The 15,012-nt window shown below is 38.2% G+C and overlaps 1 protein-coding gene across 1 annotated transcript in view; it reads left to right on the forward strand.

Moving 5' to 3' along the window:
- Positions 1 to 14,812, forward strand: part of ACOT12 (acyl-CoA thioesterase 12) — a 29,352-nt gene extending 14,540 nt beyond the window's left edge. The window contains exons 7-15 of the mRNA XM_086479010.1: positions 1,615 to 1,734; positions 3,106 to 3,256; positions 5,009 to 5,064; positions 5,445 to 5,505; positions 6,977 to 7,060; positions 10,386 to 10,519; positions 11,946 to 12,074; positions 13,187 to 13,313; positions 14,127 to 14,812. Coding sequence (XP_086335136.1) covers positions 1,615 to 1,734; positions 3,106 to 3,256; positions 5,009 to 5,064; positions 5,445 to 5,505; positions 6,977 to 7,060; positions 10,386 to 10,519; positions 11,946 to 12,074; positions 13,187 to 13,313; positions 14,127 to 14,267 — 1,003 coding nt within the window. The 3' untranslated portion in view covers positions 14,268 to 14,812. The remainder of the gene's footprint in view (positions 1 to 1,614; positions 1,735 to 3,105; positions 3,257 to 5,008; positions 5,065 to 5,444; positions 5,506 to 6,976; positions 7,061 to 10,385; positions 10,520 to 11,945; positions 12,075 to 13,186; positions 13,314 to 14,126) is intronic.
- The last annotated feature ends 200 nt before the right edge of the window (positions 14,813 to 15,012 follow it).

Raw genomic sequence — 15,012 nt, forward strand, 5'->3', positions numbered from 1 at the left:
TAATTGTGTGCATTTAACAGTACTGGCACATTAGTTTGTGGAGTGCAGTTGAATTAAAAGTGAGGAATGCTACGAAGTGTGTTTTCAAGTTTAAAAACTGCACAATGAAAAGATATATTCTCAGATGTGCATATGGGATGCTCACTGAGGAGTTTTGCACACATGCATGAGGACAGAGCGTGTTTTTTCAAAGTCTAAAAATAAATGGCATTATTGTATATTGTTCCCTATTCATGTGATGCACAGAGATTCCAGTAAAGAGGGCTGCTTTGACTACATTTAGAACTGCTGAAGGAACCTAATTCTTGCCCCCTCCAGAGAGCTTGCAAACTAGCTTCCAATTCCACAAACCCTTAAGCTGTATCTGTACTGCAGCTTTTTTTCTGGAATGTCTGTGAAGGTCAGAGAAGTGATGAGTTGTTGGAGTTGCCTAGTGTAGATGACATATTATTGCAAAATTTTTCCTTTAGCTGTGTAGGTGGGTTTGATCAGGTATGTATCTGTTTGTCCACTATACCAGTCCAAAGAGCAGCTCGTGGAAAGGGTACTTGCCTGGCACGGGGAATTTTCTATACTAGACCAGCAAACTTTTACCAGTGCCTATTTCACAAGCAGTTTGAAGAGATCCAGTAGGACAACCCAGCTGAACCAAACTGCATGTACTTGAATGCAGTACACAATCAGGTCTGAAATAAGAAAAGACAGGTGAGCGGATGCACTGTGCAATTGGAATGACAAAGGGAACAGAATTACTAAGATTTGTGTGTGCAAGACACTGTTGTGCCCTCAGCTTTTGAAATTTAGCAACACTTCTGTGTTTCTGAATTGATGAATGATGAGTTCAACATCTTTCTATCCCTTTGTATGAGTTTCCCAGCTCAGCACCGGGGTAGCAAACTGTACCTAATTTAGTAAACCAGGACAAATTAAAACAAAAATAAACCCAAAAACAAACAAAAAAAAATCAACAAAAAAACCACAAACAAAAAACCAACTATGCATTTGGCAGTTATATGAATGTTTTTTAATTCTTATTTCATATAACATGAACAGAAAACATCTGCTAAACAAGCAAAAATTAAAAAGATTAAAAGGAACAGATAGACTGACAGTATACCAGTACTCTTTCTGGTACTTTCTGCTCAGGTTTCTTTAATTGTTTAAGGGCTTTATGATCTGGCATTTTTACTCACTGAGCAATATCCTACTCCCCATACAGTCATACAGAAATTAATGAAACTCCATGAAGTAAGTGGTTACTCTGTAGGTAAGGGATTCATGGTTTGGCTCCAAAAGAAAGTAATACCACGCAGCAAGAATTGATTAGTCAGTGTTTGTAAAGTGTGTTGAAAATGAAACAGCATGACATAAGTGATATTATTATGTTCAAAGTTTGAATTATACGCTCTTGGAGCTGAACAAGTATGTACTCCAAGTACATGCAAGTACAAACTGTATGTACTTCATTGGGTTATGGAATAATTTAGTATAACATAGTGATCTAGGTTGTGCAAACGTTGTTGGTCTAATCACTACCCCCTTCAAACCTAACAGAGGACCCTCTTTAACATGACGGTATGTTTTGCTTTCTGTCTCTCTTGCTTTCTTTTTCAGCCGCCTTTGTCATTCATATCCCGTCTTGAAGTCGGTCAATATGTTTAAATTCTGGGGACCATCCGTCGTGGGTGACCGTCTTGTCTTCAATGCTGTTGTGAATAATACATTTCAGAATAGGTAAAGCTCCTCCTCTGCTTGTCTTCCTTGACTTCTCCAGCACCAGCCTAACCGCATATCTCAGGTTTCATCTATCAGTAGGTTTTTCATTATTGAGTGAATTATTTTTCAGCCAGAGCTTTGAGGGATATATCTATAACTATCTTTCTATATGCACTTTTTTTTTTACTTTTGTCAGTGGAAGTTTTAAAAAATTTATTCTCTGACTTTCACTCTCAATGTAAAGATAATTTGTAACCAAATCCCAATCCTGCAAACTCAGACCATAAACACTCTGAAATTCAGGGATTTTCAAGGGCTGAATTGGTCCCACAGCTTCGATTATTCAAAAGATTCCAGCTTGCTGCCAGGATCTTCCTGTCTTGGTATCTGTTGACAGATCTGGGTTCCATTTATTGCTGGTTACTAGCAAAATTCATGCTTTGTTTTGCTTATTTCTTCCTAATGTTGGTTTGGGTGTATGCAGAGATGTGGCTTTACCAGTTGCTGTTTGGAATAAATGGCTACAGCCCATGCTGAAATTCCATCTTTAGTTGAGTGTATGGTCAATGTAAGCATCACACATAGGCTCTGGCACGCTTAACACCTGCTCCTGGAATTTAGTGGTGTGGCTGTGGACCAGATGTGCACAGATCCTGCCTGCTAGTGGTTACTTTCTTCTTCCTATGTGTGTGCTATCTGCTCTGCAGTTTTAGGGCTACTGTTGTGTTTGCCTCACAGAGGATGACTCTCCTCTGACCTTTGGCAAAGGGGTAGCACCTCTCTGCTAGGCTGTCTCCACATCTACAGGAATGGTGCTTTGGGCCTCTGGTTATGCCAGGGGTGTGACACAATTTATATGGAGCCCTGTTCCAGAAGGAGGGCATGTTCAGAAGTTGCAAGCAGTGTAGCAAGACAAGCCATAGGAAGAGAGAATCTAAAGTAATTCCTCCTCCAAATTTTGTACACAGGACAAAAGTTATCCTGGCATTGCAGCTCTATGGCTGTTTTCTCTGTGGATGTATTTAGTCCCCGCAGAATGCCAGTGGGGCATGAATTACCTTCATACTGTGCTTCTGCTGAATGTCAAATCAATGTCATCCTGTTCACTTTTTGCTGTCTGTTCTCACAGTATGCTTACTGGTGTTCATATTTTGCTACTTAGCTCAATTTTTGCTCTTTTAATTAATGCTGTTTACCTAGTGGCACCTTTTATTTTATTTCTGAAATGTGTCTGTCCAGACTGAGTGATTTACTATGTATGCTCCAGAAAGTATTTCAGTCAGGCTTCCTGTGCACAGAGAAGTGTACAGCAACCCTTTTTATTATGTCTCAGGGTTGTTTCTGCATCACTTCTAGTAGTTCAATAATTAATTTAAACTTTTATTTCAGTGTGGAGGTTGGTGTCCGTGTTGAGGCTTATAACTGTGAAGAATGGATCAAGGACCAAGCACGGCATATTAACAGCGCATTTCTCATTTTTAACACTGTAAATGACAAAGGAGAGCTACTCACCTTCCCCAGAATCAAACCTACTACGAAGGTCAGCTCTGATCCTCAGGAGTAGGATAAATGCGTACAAGAGATTATGTGATCCAGCCCCACACACTGCATGTCACACAGCCAGCCACTGTAACCTTGCTGGGAAAGCAAGGACTAAACAGGGCACAGAAATGCATCTTCTTGCACAACAGAAAACTTCTAAATGAAATGTTTGCCTTTGAGTGAGAGACTTCTCATTATTAGCTTCAGTCATCCAAAACTGAGAGGTGTAGTGGAGGGTAGTCATCATTAGAAATTCTGTAGTCAGTTGAGGGACAGGGAAGAAGAATCTGCTTTTTGGAAAATTTTGCACCTGTCTATATGTCTTGTGCAATCTCCACTGACTGTAAATGAAACTGCTCAATGTTCAGTGAATAAAGTTATTTTTATAAACTTTTAATGAAGATGAGAAATAGAGTTAATAAAGAAGTCTGTAGGAATCAAATCCCATGACATGCTTTCCAGTTCCTTTGACATGTAGATCTCAGCATGTTTCCCTGAAAGTGGTTCATGAAGCACTTGGAGTAGTTTGAATACTGTTGTGGAATTATTTGCTGTGATGTCACCTGTCATTAACCTTACTGCTCCAATTGCAAGATTTTAGAGAGCCAGCATAGACAGAAATTGAACGATAATATTTAACTTCAGTGAACTTGTATTTTGTGGGATGGCAACTGGACAAATAAATCGAGTTGTCCTGTGTACTAGTTGAGGCAGTAAGGTTCACTACTGCCCATTACAGTCTGTTCCAAGAGGAAAATCTGACTCTTCCTCTTAAAAAAAAAAAAAAAAAAAAAAGAGAAAGCAAGCCATAGCAGCTCAGCTTCTGTCAGAAAAACAGTGCTTCCTTTACAGGCCTGCCTAGAGGAGCAGCCACAAGCCAAGTGTCAAGAACATGTACACCCATTTCTTCAGAGTAAAGCAAACAAATCTGGGAAAATTAGTACGTACTCAAGGTAGTTTAAACTTTTCAGTGGTCATTTGACTGAAAGTGACAGCTGGTATGGCAGTGCTCTATAAAACAGACAAGAGATGTCTTAAAAAAATACTGTGTAGTCCTTGGTTTAAAGAAGGCTGAGATGCAGCAATCTGGAGATTCTTCTTGTTCCAGAAGCTACCTGTCATCTCTTAAAAGCTGAGGAAAAGAAGTTTTTCCAAACTGGCATATCTTTCCAGATGACAAGTCCTATTGACCTTTAATGCAGTTTGGCATGGTGTGTGCCCTTGCGTCACTTCCGTGCTTCAAAAAAAATCTGCCCTGGCAGGGTGATCATAAGGGAAGGGAAAGACCTGCCACCTTGAAGGGCAGATCACATCTGTTTGCACAGTGCTTGCTCTCTGTCCCGGATCCATGTGCACCAAAATAGGAATTCTTCCTTGCTTCCGTCGTGCTTTGAACGTCAGATGATGATGAATTGGATTAATAGTTTATTTGATGGAAAAGAGTAGAATGTGTGTGGTGCACTGCCCAGCTGCCACTGATTTAAGAACAAAAAGTGCTAGGAGTATGCTGCGGTGACACAACTTTTTTTGTTGGATTATTTTTGCAAATTTAGGGGAACACTGTCAAGTCAAAAGTAAACCACTTAGGTTAATCTGGGGAAAGGCCAATGTACAGAGTACAATTCTTTATTTATTTTTAATGCATCTCCAGCCTTTGTCCACCTATAAGAAATAATTTTTAGTTGTCTTTTTTTTAGTCTGTCCCCTAAAATAATCAGATATATTACTCTCCTGTTTATTTTTTATAAAGGATGGTATGAGGCGATACCGTGGAGCTATTGCCCGAAGGAGAATTCGACTAGCCAGGTATAGTTGAGTTACAAGGAGAACTTGACTTTGAAAACACAATTTTTTAATTGGTCATTTGTTAAGTAGTTGAAGTCTCCTCAACTCAAACATAACTGTACATTGCTTAACTTTCAAATTATTATTCCTGAGTTGCATTGCAACTATTAGAAGCTGCTTGTCTCAAAAATACTTTGCTTTATAGGTTGTTTTGTTTCTCAGTCTTTCTTGGGAAGAAAAAGTATTTATTGCAAACCTGTCTGGCAACTGAAAATTGATAAAATACCTGTAAAATCTTTAGAAGACACTTAAGCCTATAGAAGAGATTATTTTTAGCGTATATAGAAGAAAGTGTAGAGAACAAATTCATGATACTATTTTTGTTTTGAATTTTGCTTTAGAAAAATCATGCTGTCTGCCAAAGAAGACAAACCTTCTGATCCCTGGGAGAGAAGCAATCAGGTAATCTTTAGATTGTGTCCTCTCGTCTGCTTGCAAAAATGGTGTATTTGTACACATTAGATGCATAAAACAGTTGTACAGGCCATATCAGTTTCCAGACTGGACCTTCTGTATTTAAGCGTTTACAAGAGTCATGGAAGAATGGATAAATACGTAATAAGATTAATTTTTTTTTTTATTTTCTGAAAAAAGACAGTAGATGCTTCACCATTGATTTAAGAGGAAGTTTCATACAAAACATAGAAAATGTCTCTAAGATAGACTCTTTTAAAAGTGGTCCATCAAGCAGCTGAGCTTTAAGGACTCCTGCAGTTTCATATCCCAGTGTCCCGAGCTTTAAAAAAGCTGAATTCTCCTGTAGAGGAATTAGGATTTTTTTTTGTAGAGGAATTGGTTTGGGTTTTTTTCCTTATCTAGCCACTGACTTTCTCAAAAATTGCTGTGAGAAGATAGTTTAGTAAATTCTAAAAGCAGGGGGAAAGACATAGCAATACCAACAGACTGATGGACAGTGAAATAGCATAGACTTTGTTTCTATGGGAAAGAGAGATAAAAACGTATGTTCATTCCTAGATACTCTGCATCAAGTGGTATTCGTTTCTGGCTTGGGCATGCGAGGCCGTAGAATGTGCCTGTGTCAGGAAATGAATGGTGATGAACCTGAATTTAGGTGGATTTATAGACAGCCTAAAGCTTTCAGTGTCAAATTTTGTTGTTAAATTTTCATTGCATTTAATATCTCAGTGGCTCCCAGAAATTTTATTTGGTCTTTTTCCTTTACGTGAAAAAATAAATAATTGAGAATTATATTTGCTATTAACAGTGGCATCTCCACTGTTTGAAGCAGCATTTATTTTCTGCAAAACAATAAATATAAATATGCACACAATGATAAAAATGGCCTACTTAAGATTTATTTAATATTAAATTAAAACCCATCACTAAAGAATCTAAGGCTGTATTCTCTTCATACAGTGGTTTAATGAGCGCTCCATCCACTGTAGTCAAGCATAAATAATGGATATATTTGCACTTTCTGTTCTCTGAGCCTGCTGTGTAAAGCAATTGCCAAGGTAGACCACAGCTTGATAGCAATGAAGAGGTTAATTTTCTTGTAGATTTTAATTACTTGAGAGGAAGATGGACAAAACCATTACTTTACTCATCTGAGAGTTACCTGTGTTATCTCTCTGTTGGTCACATTTTTTCTGCACTGCTTTATAACTGGAGAAGACAAAAATAGTATTTTGTTGTTGTTTAATTAGGGTTGTTTTGCCAACAGCTATGTAAGCACATAATCTAGCTATTGAAACTAATTCAGAAACTACTGGACTGTGTTTTCTGGAAGGAAAACACTTATACGAAAATACACATTTGTTTGTGATGATAGAAAAAGAGCATCTAATTTCTGCAATGTTTAGTGAAATGTACCTTTACCCCTTCATTTTCAGAAATGTATCTTACGTTGCAGGCATATGTGAGTTACAGCAATATAGCTGCACTGGCACACCTAGCAGCAAAACCGGGATGGGAAATAACCAGTACGCTGGATGATGTAAGTGTGTAAGTGCGGAATAGCTACATATCCACTTTAGTTATGTTTCACCATAAAGAGGTGGGCAGAGAAAAGCAGCATTTTACATTTATAAATAAATAAATTGGCTTGGTGACATTTGGTTTTACTGTGGCTAGGGCTGAAAACTGATAAAACTCCCAGTTTCCTTGAAATGTTGTAAAGCAAACTCCAATTGTCCAGATTGCTGTGCAGCCTGGAAGTGCTATGGAGTTCTTCCAAGATGATCTGAACGGCTGGTGAATATAGGACTTGCTAGCCACTAATCAGTTGTGCTGGTTGAGCCACACACAGGAGAGTGTAAAAACACAAACAAACACAAATCTTATTGGTGTGAGTGCCACAACTGAAATGGCTCTGTGGTTTTACCAAATTGTTTGATTCTAGCAAAACATCAGACTTGGGCATCTTTGTTTAGGCCATGCTGTTGACCATCTGTGGAGCTTCTTATGTCACTGTGATAAGCAAAATGCGTGCAGGAGTCTGTAACGTACTGCCTTTACTAGCTTTGCATCATGGGAGATACTTCTAAGTAGCAGGCATTATCTCGTGATAGTTCCAAGTGCTAGTCGGCAGGTAGCAGCAATTTATATACCATCATTTTCAGTTTCTGTCTTCTCAGAAGACCACTTGTCTCTTTTTTTTAATGCATGTTTTTCCTTTCAGACATTTTTTTCTGCTCTTTTTCTATGAAAAAGTTGCAAAACCCTGAAAGCAAAGCACCTCTGTGGTCATTGATCAGTGTTATAAGCTCAAAATCAGTAAGGAATCTTGTGTAAGATAGGAAGATGCTGTTAAGCAAACCAGTAGCAAGATAATTTAGCTGAGAAAACTCAGTGTTAACCTGATTGCAGCACATATTTTCCAAACTATTGAGCGATATCTGTTAAGGTTTGGTTTCTGAAATATGGTTAGTGACTGGCAGATTACTTTAGGATCATGTAGATTCAGATTCGTTTTGGGACAAGACTGTTACAATCTTGTAGCCTGACCTGCGTGTCACAGGCTATGGAACTTCCCTTACTGATTCTTGCATCTAGTCAATAAGCTACTTGAGTAAAAGCATATATAAATCATAAGGAATTCCTGCCAGTTCCATGTCTAGGTTGTTCCAGTGGTTAACTTTCAGTAAACACTGTTGTGCCAAATAAATGACAGGCAGCACTCACGCTGCAAAAAGCAGGCTTGAGCAATCGGACTGAAACATTGAGTGTTATTTTCAGGCCTCCACTAAGTCTGTATTATTATCCGTGTGAAACTTCCTTTCTGCATCCACTGGGACTGCCACAATCTTAGTTTCTTTCTCAGCCCTAAATGCTTGAAACCTGTAGTAGAACCAACACCAAATGTTGTGAAGAAATTACTTCATACAAAAAAACAAAATCCATGCACATTCTGGATGACATTTTAAACAGCATGATGTTATGTCTTTCTCTCAGCAAGCCACCAGGTACCTTCCAGTATTACTGGAGTCTGTAACTTTCTCCCCTTTTTGGGGAGTCTTGATAGTAAGATCTGCCTATAAACCACTTAGGCCTTATGTGGTAGAAAATCTTGGGTAGTTTTTTCTAGCTGTTCTTTCATCTAATTGAAGTTGGTATCTGAAATCCAGCAAAATATGCCTCAGGCAGGATGTTGAATGCAAATCAAACTGATCACAGAATCACAGAATTATCAATGGATGGAAAGTAGCCATCCATTGTCATTGTTCTGGAGATTTCTGCATAATCTGGCATTGTTAATCATTAGATATTCCTTAGAGAAGTGGCAGGGATCCAGGGTAGCACGCTTTTTTTTTTTTTTTTTTTTTCTGGAAAGATGTATGCAGTGAACAGTGATAGCAAACCATACTTATGATTGTAGGCCACTTCGATTGTTGTACACCATTTATTCCATAAGTAAGTCTTCTTTCTTATTTAGATCTACTTGCAGGCACAAGGTAGACCACTGACAAAGTGTGGATGTATTTTACGCCAAACTTTACTGCTTGCTGGATTATGTTGGGTTTTTTTTTCCTGATCCAAAACATGAAAATATGAAAACGTACAAAATCTGTGTTGTTGCACAAATGCTCTGTTAACCAAAAGGTTGTTACTTTTTGATATAGCAGAAAAAAACCCAACAGAGATGATGAAGCTTATGAATTTTGTATCACTTGGAAAACATTTTAGGGTTTGAGAAGCAATTTAGCACATGAGATTAATATTTGGGAATATAGTCAACTAATTCTAGCACTCTCTTCTACCTATCTTCTTCCATTATACAGGGTTTGATATTTTGGAGAGAGAAATGTTGAGTCATTTTAGGGGAAAGGGACAAAGGGAGCTGAAGTAGTTGAACTCTAGCTAGATATGTTCCAAAATCCAGGTGGCAGGGAAGGCAGTTGCTTGGTTTGTCTTATTTTGATAAAGTCTTGCCATGCTGCAGGGATGCTTTTCTCACCTAGTGTGGCCTCACTCCAGCTTGCGCCTGCTCACCGGTGCCACGTCCAATGGATTCTGCTCTCTAGTTTCAAATTTCTGGAAAGCTTTAAGTAACCATCACCTTTAGATACTTCACTTAAACCTACCTTAATAAAGTTTCTTCCATTCCTTTCTAATAAGTTGTATGTTACCTTTCCTTGCTCTCCCATATTTATGCTGTGTTTCTATAACTCGACCTGGCTCAAGGGCTAGGTTAAGAAAATGGTAGAATTCTGGACTGGTACTGACCTGCCCAGGTTTAAAGTCCAATCTCCTATCACCAGTGATACTAAATTCACAAAAAGAATTGAATGAGGTCCTGAGGTTGCCCCCTTAGCTTTTGGAGTTAGTGAACTGAGCCTCTGTGAGGAGACTTTCTATAGCAAGGCTGAGAAGAGGCTTTTACCTTCATTCCTAAGTGCTGTTTATGAAAATGATGACATCAACGTGGCCCTGACAGAAGAAAAATACACTGAAATAACTCGATTTTTTCCAAGGCACCTTCAGTGTGAAGGGTATTTAAAGACTATATATGCATAGTGTGAGAAAGAGGTCATACTGGCCTCTAGCTTATTCAGTTCCACTTGCAAGCTAACTCAGCTATCCCTAACCAGATGTAATTAAAACTGTGTAATGTCACTATGCTATCAGTGTATTTGATTTTACATTGTGCTGTATCTTAATGTAAAACTAATCTTCAATACTTATCTGCCTTTCATCTGTCAGATATAGTTTCATAGGTACTCCTGAGAAAAACTGCCTGTCCTAAATGTGTAACATTTATAAGTGTTAAAATATTTATAGTAATCATTCTTTGTTTTTAATATGTTGTTCACTTTTTTCAGATAAAAATATGGACTCATGAGGAGGGTGATGTGTTGTCACTCAAAGTTGAAATGCAAGTGAAGATACCATCACATCTAGCTTTCTCCCTTTTGTCTGACTTCACATTTCGCCAACAGTGGGACAAACATTTCTTGTAAGAACCTACCTTTCTTTAAGACTGTTTGAATCCACTGACAGATAACCTTTTCTGGTACAAATATTTTTTGAGATGTTGACATTTTTCTACCTAATTAAAAAGAAATTGCTATAAGAAGTTGACATTAAAGATTCATTAGTCAAAGTATGGATTGGGTGTTTTTACCTTAAAGATAAAATTTAATTTCCCCTTAGTCCAGTTGCCCTGGACTGTCAAAAAAAGAGATCTGTGGCAGAGATTACCCTTTTCCAAAATGAACACAATTCTATGCCTAGACATGTGTATGTTAAAAGCTTTAACTTCAGTAAGTTGCTTATAACTCAAGGTGGATATATTGTGCATGCTGTCTGTAAGAAGTAAGGCCAAGTTGTGGACTCCTTTGTGTTTGTGTTGTTTGAGGCACTGATGCTCAGCTTCACTGTACAAAGTGAGAAATCAAGAAATTGGGTTCTTCAGAATATTTAAGAATAATGCAAAATGTATCTGAATTAGAGTGGGTTTCAGAATTGCTGTAAAAGGTGTTTGAGGTTTTTTTATTTACCTTGTATGGTGTAGAATAATGACTAGAGACAATTGAATTGATATGATACTAATTTGATTTGGAGAGTATTCTCTTAAAGGAGAAGTTTTTTTCAGTTAGTCATTCTATCCTGAAAGATTTTTATCAGAGCGTGAAAGTGGAAGCTTAGGGATATTTGCAGATCTGCAATCTCTACCAAATTTGTGGCTTGTAACAAATGAAATGTGAATAAATCTTCTGTTGATTTTTCCATATCTACAGCCAAAAAACTTCAGCTTTCTTAAGACTACCACGAAACCTGATTGACTGGTTAAAATGGAATACCACCTTAGCAGTGCTTATTGATGAGGCAGTAGAAGCTGAAATTAAATCGATCACTGCCAATGCATAGGAAAATTCTGACCTTTTTTTTGTAGTGAAAACTCCAAGATAGCGATCAGTACGTCCAAGACAGTGAAGGAGTGTGTCCTACCCAGGTGGCCCCATCTGAATGGAGTAGAACACAACCTTAAATAAAGTTTTACAAGTGTTTCCTGACTGTCTTTCCTGTGGCATGTTAGATGGTCAATGTTTGGTCAATATTTGGTCATTCAGCAAGTTTAGCTTGCAAGCTAATGTCACTCCAAACAGGAATTGACAGTATGCAGAAGACGTGACTTTAAGATACTACTCCAGCAACTTGCAGCACTTTTTAACAATTTTATGGGACAGAGAGGTGGTGTCAGGTGAGGTGTTGTAGAAAACCTCAATTTTTCACTCTGTTTTCCTCTCACTTCCTTGCTGCCTGAATATGAAAATCGTAGGCTTAATGTTAGGATGGAATATGTGTTTGTACTGTGTTTTTCATAAGAGGTGCTATTGCATGCATGAGGGTCCATGTGCGTGTGTTAAATGTATTTGCAGAACTTGTCAGGTCCTAGAGGCTGTGAATGAAGATGAAAAAATATATTATGTTACATCTCCACCCATGACTGGCCATAAACCCAGAGACTTCGTGATTCTGGTGTCTCAAAGGCAACCCTGTAAGCCAAGGTGAGTATGCAGTTTCAAGGTGAACTGTGAGCACTTTGGAGCCACAGTTTTTATTACTATTGACCTTTATCTGGGCCTGTCCTTGGGTGACAAAGATGATATTTTATTTTTTAAGAGATCAGATTATTAGCTTATTTAAAATACTATATGTTGATGCCTGAGTTTGCACAACCGGATTTGTTTTGCAACATGAAGATGCAATGAAGTAAATTCAGAGCATCACAAATCTGTAGCATAGTCCAGTATTGCTTCTTTGACAGTGACTTTCCAGGAGTGGTCTATCACGAGGGAAAATAGGCCAGAATTCCAAACAGGCAACTTGAAAAAAATATGTCCCAGGGGGCCTGTCAGTGTGCTGAAGCACATAACTGGGAGTTTGTCTGTTAAGTGACTTTGTAATCCCATTTAATGTAATTCTAGAGATGTTCTTACTGAAGGAAGTGCTTGGCCTTTTTTGATACCTCAGTGTGACACATTTATTCTATCTGTAAATTTTGCTGCTGAATTTGGTTTTAAAAGTCCCTTGATCAGTTTAACATACATTGATTTTTTTTTTTATTAGATTCCCTTCTGTTCTTGAATAATGAAACACAGATAAATGGGACCATTTGTTGTATCTTATCGTTCTTTATTCTCAATTTTTTTTCTTAAATTCCTTAGTTCTTCATTTTAACAGACCATTGCTTCTAAAAGGCAGTATTCTGTACTGTGCTTGCTTTTTTTCCCCCCACATCTGGGAATTGAATCATGCCTACCTTTGCTGGGGCCACAGTGTAAAGCCTTTTAGTAAGGGTTGCTCCTAGGCCCTGATTCTGTAAACGTGGGTTGTGGAGAGCAGGATAAATTTCAAAAAGGGATTGCTGTATGTGGGTAATGATTGTTCCGTGGGTGATTGTTCTGTGGCTTTCCACACAAGTGTTGACTGGAGTCTGTGACAAAGCCATAATGAAACTCAAAGAGAGCTGAATCTTTTAATGTGCATCTTTAAACATACAGGAGCTTCATATGGAAACAACATCTTTGGTATAGCTGTGCATACTCTGTAGTCATTTACATGTATCTTTTTTAACATCTTGTTGAAGAGGTGTGTGATTCTTCCCCTTGCCCTGCAGTGAACCCTACACAGTAGCTGTAAAGTCAGTGACCCTCATGTCCATGCCACATTCTTCAGAATACTGCAGAAGTGAAATCCTTTGTGCCGGATTCCAGATCTACAGTGACAGTGACAGCTCCTGCACAGTGAGTAGATCCGCAGACCTCAGCTGTGTCTCCTTTCCTATAGTATTACATGTGCATATAAGCTCATTTGAGTTGTCAATCTAGAACAGTAAGAGCAATAGAGAAACAGCCACAAAAAGAGTTAGTTTCCCCAGAGTTCAGTGTGGTTATTTAGACAGTCTGTATTCCACAAAGTGGAATCTGACTTGCCCAGCCTTGGCCAGCCAGAATGAAATCTGAACTAAGCACTGGAGATAGCCAAGCACCTCCAGAGAGTCAGTCATTCAATCCTAAAATACATTTCCAGAAGCTGTGCATTAAACTGGTGGTGTCCATCTTTCTTCACTGACTACAGAGGAAGTCCAAGGAATTAGTTTAGATTAAATGCTTAACTTGCATATATCAGAAATTATGCAATCTAAATCCCATCTCTGGACCAATGACAAAATTCCTCTTTTGCTCTTTTCCATGGGAAGGCTATAACTTTTTATTTTAAGAAAATATATTTCTGAAAACATGCAACAACTCTCAAAGAGTTTTGTTCAGGCAACAGCTTTGTTTATAAAGCACTTATATTTAACATGTTACACATAAAGTTTCTTGCTGCACTGCTGTGTAGTGCCTACAAATGCTTCAGGACCTGGCAGTAGGGAGGACACTTGGATCACTGAAGCACTGTAAAAAAGCATGCTATTTTTGCTATTTATTGCCTTCTGTTTCAGAAGCACTGTGTGTTTCTATTTGCATCAATAACAACTTTGATACTCATCTAGGCTCTGCAAAAAATGGCTCATTATTGCAATCCATATTTTTCATTTATTTTTGTTTAAACAGGTGTGTTACTTCAATCGAGTGACATCAGGTGTTATGCCCTACTTAGCTGCAAATCTCACTGGCTCATCAAAATCGATTGAAGACACTGCTTTGGAATGTGTAAAGTTCTTGGAGCAGAAGGGCAGCAAGTACTTAAGTTAAAAACGCATTTCTGAAGAGACCTCTATAAAGATTATCAAGCAGTACTAGTTTAAATTCCTGCATGTGTGTTGATTATTTTTCTACAGGTTAGTTACTTTGGATCATGCAGCCAATATTGGGTTTGAGCTCAAGAGTATCTAGTACAATCGTTTTATATCAAAATAAGTTTAGGCCTTAGGCTCTAAATTAATTTTTTAATTTAAAAGGGACAGATTCTGCTCTTGATTGCATTAACTAATTTTATCTAAATGGAGGTGGAACTTGGCCTAGTAGAACTGTAGCTCATGAGACTATTGCGCTGAAGTTACATTGAATGCAATGGTGTCCAGTCAATTTTAAATGAGTAAATACCACCCTGTGTAATTTGCAGAGAAGTGATGCTACTAAGTAGCTTATCCAGTGCTCTGACCTGTTGTCCAGGTTCTTGCACACCCGTTACATAAAATAGATTACACCCCATGTAAGTTAGTGTTTGTACTTTATCTGTTAAGACTTATCGTTTATCTGTGACTTCCAATAAATTACTGTTTCTGAGGTTACAAATACACTTTCTTTTGGTATCTCTGGAATGGCTTCAGATATTATCCCAGAAAGACTGCATTGTAGTGATGATGGGGGCTGTTGGCCTCTTACAGAAGTGCTGTGACCTCCTGCTGGCAAGTTCTATACAAGACTGTTCTGCTAGTTGAATAAATGTAGAACAGTAAGGCTTTTGGATCCACTCCCTCACAGATTAAAAGGGAGA

This window comes from Leptosomus discolor, chromosome Z (assembly GCF_034619465.1).
Source record: "Leptosomus discolor isolate bLepDis1 chromosome Z, bLepDis1.hap2, whole genome shotgun sequence".
Taxonomy (NCBI): Eukaryota; Metazoa; Chordata; class Aves; order Leptosomiformes; family Leptosomidae; genus Leptosomus; species Leptosomus discolor.